At 34.0% G+C, this 8,343-nt stretch overlaps 1 protein-coding gene and 1 pseudogene across 1 annotated transcript; both read right to left on the minus strand.

Moving 5' to 3' along the window:
• Positions 1-77: 77 nt before the first annotated feature.
• Positions 78-414, minus strand: LOC124891821 (MDIS1-interacting receptor like kinase 2-like; the record flags this gene model as incomplete). The annotated part of the gene is made up of 1 exon (XM_047403415.1): positions 78-414. A coding segment is annotated over exon 1 (337 nt), but the record flags the coding sequence as incomplete, so codon positions are not given.
• Positions 415-3,767: 3,353 nt separating this feature from the next.
• Positions 3,768-6,502, minus strand: LOC107855757 (annotated as a pseudogene).
• Positions 6,503-8,343: the final 1,841 nt, after the last annotated feature.

An 8,343-nucleotide genomic window follows, 5' to 3' on the forward strand; every position in this document is an offset into this window, starting at 1 on the left:
TGAGCCGATTTGTGATGGGATTGTGCCCGAAATTTGATTGATATTCAAGTTAAGACAGACAAGATTAGTGAGATTACCAATCTCAGGTGGGATGGTGCCAGACAAATTGTTCATACTAAAATCAAGATACTCAAGAAAAGGGAGAGATGAAAACGGAAAAGCATAGAGTGTAGCAAAGACACTAGCATTCGTGATATTCAACATGTTTACCCTGCCATTAAAGCATGAAACTCCATACCAGTCTTTGCATGCATCAGAACTTGGCGTCCATGAAGCCAGTAAAGAATTATTCTGGTTCTTGAAAGTTGCTTTCCATTTTAGAAGAGCAGTTGCTTCCTCAGTGGACGCAAAAGTAATTGTAAAGAGGTACAAGAGATTGAAAAAATGAAGTAAAGAGAATATTTTTGAAACCATCATCATATACTGCTAATTAAGTGATTATTTTGTTTGTTGATGGATGAAAAGGTGCAGGGTAAACTATTTATATTGCGGTAAACTATCAAAATAAGTTTTGCATCTCAAATAAGGGGTTGCATCAGAAAGACTTCCAAGTCAATGAGTCATTGTCTTAAATTATCGAATCAAACTTCAGATAATTAAAAGCATTTCTTTGTAAGTCTTCAAATAATTAAATGCATTCTTTGTATGTCTTCAAATAATTAAATGCATTCTTTGTAAGTCTTCAAATAATTAAATGCGTTTCTTTGCAAGTCTTCAAATAATTAAATGCATTTCTTTGTATTAAATGCATTTGAAAACTACATCACACAAAAATGAATTCAAGAAAGACTTTGTGAGTCTTGCTGTGAAAATTTCATATGAAAACACCACCACACAAATCCATGTCTCTTTGAATTTTCGTTTGATGTTGCTACTCATTAACAAAATGTATTCTTTACTCTAATCATCAACCATCATGTGAAGTTAGTTTGAAATATATAAAAAAAAAACTTTTTTTCTTTTTTCTTCTTAAAAAGAAAAAGGGGGTAAATCTTTTAATAGATGATAGCGCCGATGATGATCTTAATTTATTTTATTGAAACAAAAACTATTCAGAGTCTAATTATAAGTCTTATGGGTGCCAAACTCATGGTGGAGACTAAGTTATCCAATATGCATTTGCTAGTGAAAGGTAACAGGTATTGAATAAACAAGTTAGTTTGAACACCGCTATTATTTACTTTTTAAATAAAATAAAACTATCAAATCACCTCATGCCTGCCATGTGAGGCTTCATAATATATTTGTGTTTCGTGTCTGAGAAAAATGAGTTTAATTGAACTCGTTTTTAATGGGTTGTATCTCCCTCAAAAAAAAAAAAAAAAATAAAGAACGGAGGAAATTAAGCAAAGAAAGATAACGAATTGTAAGTGGGAGATGTGTTGTATTTTCCATATCTTGCCCTAGAAATTGCAAAGTTAGCTACATTTAAGTAGGCAAAAGAGTAGGAGAATGTCATTCTCAAACATTAGATATGACGAAGTCATATAATCTACATCTTTTTTACTCTTGAAATAAAGAAAGAGTCCAACTGCAAATACTTAAATTTTGTAAGTCTTCCTGTGGAAATTTCATATGAAAACACCACCACACAAATCCATGTCTCTTTGAATTTTCGTTTGATGTTAAATTTTACCCTAAACCGAAAAACACTAGGTGACTTTTCAATCTTCCAAAGTCACGGTGGTGACTGAGCTATCCGGTATGCATTTGCTAGTGAAAGGTAGCACGTATTCAATACACAAGTTAGCCCGAACACCACTGTTATTGTTATCGAATCAAACAGGAATAAGCAATAGGATAAGCAAAAGAAGCAACAAGATGAACACACACAGATTTACGTAGAAACCCTTGACGGGAAAAATCACGGGCTGAGGAGGAGGAATTCACTATAATAGAGAGGAGTATAGTGGAGGAGACGAAAGTCTCAATGACGTAATTTTTCACAACCAAAAACAATCCACTAAACATAGTTATATAATACATGCGTACAAAAAAATCCAAAGCCCAACATACTCGGGGCGAACATGGGTTGCACCGCGAATTTTTCAGGCCGAATCAACAAAATTCGGGTCACAAACTCTAACCGTTATTGAAAAAAAAAAAGCCGATCAAAGCGGAGAAATCAGGGAAAGAATTATGTCCATATGCTTGTTTGTATGTGTTTGAACTTTCTTCATATTAATCAATTCCAAGTTTAGAAGATGTCATTCTCCAAGTCAATGCTTTAGTCTTTAGTCTTGCCAAGAAAAATGCCAGTTTGGCCTATTTTGTCTAAGAAACTAAATTGTTTTATTTTTGCTATTTATATTTTTATTTTTTCTTGTCCAAGTCCATCTACATTTACTTTTTAAATAAAATAAAACTATCAAATCGCCTCGTGCCTTGTGAGGCTTCATAATATATTTGTGTTTCGTGTCTGAGAAAAATGAGTTTAATTGAACTCGTTGTAAATGGGTTGTATCTCCCTCGAAAAAAAAAAAAGAACGGAGGAAATTAAGCCAAGAAAGATAATGAATTGTAAGTGGGAGATGTGTTGTATTTTCCATATCTTGCTGTAGAAATTTCAAAGTTAGCTACATTTAAGTAGGCAAAACAGTAGGAGAATGTCATTCTCAAACATTCGATATGACTAAGTCATATAATCTACATCTTTTTTACCCTTGAAAGAAAGAAAGAGTCCAACTGCAAATACTTAAATTTTGTCATTCTCAAGTCATTGTACAAGTCTCTTCCATAAAAACTTCATATGATGTGGTCATTTGCTTTAAGAAAATAATTTCTTTACTATATGTTCTATGACAGACGTGCTTTTAATTTGAATTGTCAATTCAAGTGAAAGTATTTTTCACTTTAATAGCTAAGAATCATTCAACTTCTATTCTCTTCATTTTAATTTTGATTTTTCATTCTGATGTGACAACTTAAACGTACTCGACACTTAGTTTACATTTAAGTCTTGCTCTTGCTCATTGGAAGCAAAAGTAATTGCAAAGAGGTACAAGAGAGTGAAACACTCAAGAAAAGAGAATAATTTCGAAACCATCATCATATTTTGCTAATTAAGTGATTGTGAGTTGATTATTTTGTTTGTTGATGGATAAAATTGGTGCAGTGTACGTTTTTCGGGGTGGGCCTAGGGTTCGAGCATGATTTTGGCTAAAAATCGATCGAGCTACCTCGAGCAGGTTGAGGAGATGCCTAGAGTAGGCCATTGTGGTTTTTTGGGCGGTTTGGGTGGTCAAATGAACGATACAATGCTAACGCGCCATTTTCGAGCCAATTCAGTGTGCTATAGCCCACAGTTTTGGTTGCTACTACCAAATGTCACGATGGAGCTGGGATTTTCGCTAAAGAGTTCAAAATATGAAAAAGTAAACATGTAAAGAAGTCAAAGGGATTTAATATCTATCATATATATATTAAAAATAATTTTAACCGTACATAAATAATATAAGTTTTCGCATCGTTGAACCTACTTGGCTCTGCCCCTATCAGTTGCTACTCTAGAAAACATACAATATAACGGGAATTGAAGATAGAAATTGACCGTCACTAATAAAGCGAAAGTTCAGATAGTTTGAGCTAGTAAGATTCCATATATATATAACATAAAAAATCAATTTCAATTGGAACTCGCTCGCTACAAAAAAATGTTGTTATAGAGAAATCTGACAATAAAATGTACGTAAAAATTTCACATAAACTTTATTAATTTAATCACAAATATAAGCTTATTTCTGTTTGCGAAACAAATATGGTTTGAAATTATGAATTACATAGCTTGGGCATATGAACTTGTATTAAGTTAATAAACCTTGAGTAGATTAATACAAACTAAAGAAGAACAAATGTAGATGCAGACATCTCTCAAAATAAAGCGTAATAGTGAACATACGAGCAACCAACTCCACTGCGCCAACGTTTTCTTATCCTTGACATCTGAAATTTGAAAAATAAGATAGTGAGCGTCAAACACTTCTCAATAAGAAAAATATACTTCGGAGAGAGTATCCATTAATTGTTGTTATTGAAAAAAACATGAAAACTAATATATTAGTGTAGAACTTAGCTTTGACTACCTGTAAATTGTTTAGAATTGATTATTTTTTCTTCTATAATTCCTTTGCCTTCGCTGCTTCTTTCTCCTTGCCATCATAATTTTGTGTCCCAGCTCTTCAACGGTTCTTTCAAGCCATTTCATATTTCCAGTTGAGATCAAGATATATATTATGGATAGTCCGATGCATAGTCCGGTTCCATACCCCATAAGAGCGGCCTTCCAAAAATCATTCAGAAATTCAGAGTTGCTTTCTTCATCAAACGCAGATCTAGCATAAGTTTCCTCCGATGCTGAATCATGACCGTCATTACCACAACCTTTTGAAAGTGGGAATCCACGTAATCTATCATTACCTTCATATGAATTGTTCTCAAAGGTATGAAATTGATTTCCTTGAGGAATGCACCCTTCGAGATGATTGTAGGAGAGATTTAAAACTTCGAGAGATGTAAGAGAAGCAAATTGTGCTGGTATCTCTCCTTCAAGATGGTTACCTGACAGGTCCAATGACTCAACTGAAGATAAACTTCCAAATGATTGCGGAATAGGACCTTGCAATCCATTATGAGATAAATTTAGAACGTGAAGCGCAATAAGATCTCCCACAGTACTTGGAATGTATCCTTCAAATCTGTTATTTGAAAGATCAATGGTTGTAAAAATAGTCAAAATTCGAAGAAGTTGAAGCTCCAGCCCCTTGGTTGAAACCGTAACAGAATCATGGTAATATGAATCTCCAAGATATCGTGGTTCCTTCGATGTTTGATCAGTTTTCCTCATGGCTTTCAGATGTTGAAACAAACTCGTCGGCAAGTTTTTGGAAAAATCATTGCGAGAGAGATCAAAGATTCGAAGCTCAAGAAACATGGATTCACTTCCTGAAGTTCTAATGGGTCCATGCAACTTATTCGATCTCAAGCTTAAAACTCGCAGCACAGGAAGAGTTCCCAACCACATTGGAAATGTATCATTGAGGAGATTGTCCCCTAAATCAAGAACTTCCAGTCGTTGGCAAATTTCCAAGGATCGTGGAATTTTTCCCTCTTGCTTATTTCCATTCAAATTTAAGCTTCTTAGTGTACTTCCAATGCTAAAAGTTGTTGGAAGAGTACCGGAAAGATTGTTGTGCTTCATATCAAGAACCTCAAGATGACCACTCATGTTGCCAAAACATTGCGGAATTGCTTTTAGATTGTTTCTACACAAATCTAGAATTCATAGTGATGTTAAATTGCAAATAGACGGAGGCCACTGAGATTATTGTGTGACATCATCACATACTGGAGGCCACTGATATTACCCAAGCATTGCAGAAATTTTCCTTTCAAGTTGTTTCTGGACAAATACAGGACTTTCAGTGATGTCAAATTACAAATAGATGAAGGAATTTCCTCAATCAGATTGTTGGGGCCGAGAAACAGAGTTTGCAAGTTTCTCAAATTTCCAAAGGAAGACGGAATTGAACCAGTAAGTTGATTATTGGATAATGTCAGATTATTTAGGTTTTTCAGATTACCAATCTCAGGTGGGATGGTGCCAGACAAATTGTTCATGCTAAGATTGAGATACTCAAGAAAAGGGAGAGATGAAAACGGAATAGCATAGTGTACCAAAGACACTAGCATTCGTGATATTCAACGTGTTCACCCTACCATTAATGCATGAAACTCCGTACCAGTCGTTGCATGCATCAGAACTTGGTTGCCATGAAGCCAATAAGGAATTATTCTGGTTCTTGAAAGTTGATTTCCATTTAAGCAGAGCAGTTACTTCCTCGGTGGAAGCAAAAGTAATTGTAACGAGGTACAAGAGAGTGAAAAACTGAAGTAATAACGAGAATATTTTGTTGGGAAGCATCATCATATACTGCTAATTAAGTGATTACGAGTTGATTATTTTGTTTGTTGATGGATGTAATTGATGCAGTGTATACTACTTATATAGCAGTAAACCTGCACAAGTCTTGCGTGTCATATAAGGCGTCGCATCAGAAAGACTTCCAATTCAATGAGTCTTCTTCTTAAAGCTTGATTAGCTCATCTTGAAAATGAGCTGATGGTCCCAAATCTCTTTTCAGAGGCAAATGACATCCTTCATGCCATTGCTGTTGCTGGTGTGTTGGCTGGATATGATAGGTTTCTCGTTTCAGAAAAATAAAAGTCTAATGATTTTTCAATCTGCCATAGTTATGGGGGTGGCTGAGTTATCCGATATGCATTTGCTGGTGAAAGGTAGCATGTATTCAATACACAAGTGAGCCCGAAAACATCACTGTTACTAAAAAAGGCGATCAAAGCGGAGAAATTAGGGAAGGAATTATCTCCATATGCTTGTTTGTATGTGTTTGAACTTTCTTCATTCATATTAATCAATTCCAAGTTTGAATAGACATGTTGAACTATTCAAATCGTCTCATGCCTAAAATGTGAGGATTCATAATATATTTGTGTTTCGTGTCTGAGAAAAATGAGTTCAATTGAACTAGTTGTTAATGGGATGCACCTCCCTAAAAAAAATTAAGAGCAGAGGAAATTAAACCAAACCAAGAAAGATAATGAATTGTGAGTTGAATTATGTTGTATTTTCCAATGAGAAATTTCAAACAAATCCCTTTCACTTCCAAATAAATAAAAAGATATAGTTCATTACCAATATAGTCTTGCCACTTTAACATTATCACAAAATAAAGTTCACTGATATTAAATTTAATAGCAAAATGAAAAAGGGCATGGAATAATTCAATTTAATTCAGACAAAAATCATATGGTATGTGATGCAGATATGTTTGGTTCTCATTTCTCATCTTTAAACTAGTGGAGCATATCCACTCTTAGACTGACATTATCTCTAATATATTTTGAACTATACTTACTTTTCATAACATTAAAGTCACAAAATTCTTGATATAGAAATTTCAAAGAAAGCTGCATCACAAAAATTCATTCAATTTGATGTAAAATTCCAAAGCTTGAAAAAGAAAAAAATAGGAAAAAAATAAAACAAAGTAAACTGCTTTTTAGTTGATGATCCGGCAAATCCTTATACTTGATTAGACATCTATTTATGTGGACCTATTTTATTAAAAAAGAATACTTTATTGGATCAATAATTGATCTAGTCAAGCATATTAAGTAGCCAAAAGAGTAGGAGAATGTCATTCTCAAACATTAGAGATGATTAAGTCATGCAATCGAATGCCTTTTTTCGGTATTATAAGACGAGATTGAGGGATAATTTTTCGAAACCATCATGTAACACCCGTACTTTCGGGATAGAATCAAGACCATCATCCTTATGCGTACAGACCTGAACTAGATGATTCCTTGTTAATATATGTGTGGTGATCAATCCTATAGTTTAAGAATACCTTTGAATATGAATTGAGTTACAAAAATCCCCTAACTCTAAGACGAGTTGAAAACATTTCAATTGAATAAGTTTTAGTGGATGTTCAAACTTGGGTCAACTTCTATCGACCATAACTCCTAGAATATGATGAATTAGAGGGCCGATTATATATCAAATGAAAGGTGTTCGAATAAGATTTTCAACGATATCAATTTCACCTAAATCCGATATCCAAGCGAAAAGTTATGACCATTTTAGTGACTGAGACAGCGATAAGCGTGCGACGCACGCCCTATCGCACGCTCCAAATTTTCAGATATGGTTTTCGCGTTTTTAAGGGAAAAAGTGGTATTTTCCAACCCCTATCCAGCTATAACACGAGATTTCAATCCCAAAACACCATATCACTGATATATTCATCCAAATTACTCAAGAACACTCTCTAGGGTTTCAAACTAAAAACCCAAATAACTCAAGATTCAACCGTGGGTTTTCAAAACTAATTGAAGATTTGGAATCCCCAAATCATAGGCTTCAAGAATCATCCGTTATTTTCTGAAACAGAGGTGCGTGGGGTTTATCCTAAAAAAACTACATGGGCTTAGAAATTGTTAAAGCATGTATTTTATGGGGGTTTTGAAAATTATATCATTGATATGCATTTCGAAAGGTTTCTAATACTACTATTGCTTTGGCCTTGTGGCCTTTACTCCCAAGATTGATATATATATATATATATATATATATATATATATATGTATGTATTATATGTATGAATTTTAGATTAAAGATTGTTGAGAGCATGAATTATGAACTCCCTCTCTTGCATTGAATTAAAGATTGTGGTTTGTGATTTTGAAAGATGTTTTTGTTGCAATACTCTAGCATTTGAACATGATTTGGAATTGTGAGAGGGTTTTCTTGATATAAAT

This window comes from Capsicum annuum, unplaced genomic scaffold (assembly GCF_002878395.1).
Source record: "Capsicum annuum cultivar UCD-10X-F1 unplaced genomic scaffold, UCD10Xv1.1 ctg4082, whole genome shotgun sequence".
Lineage (NCBI taxonomy): Eukaryota > Viridiplantae > Streptophyta > Magnoliopsida > Solanales > Solanaceae > Capsicum > Capsicum annuum.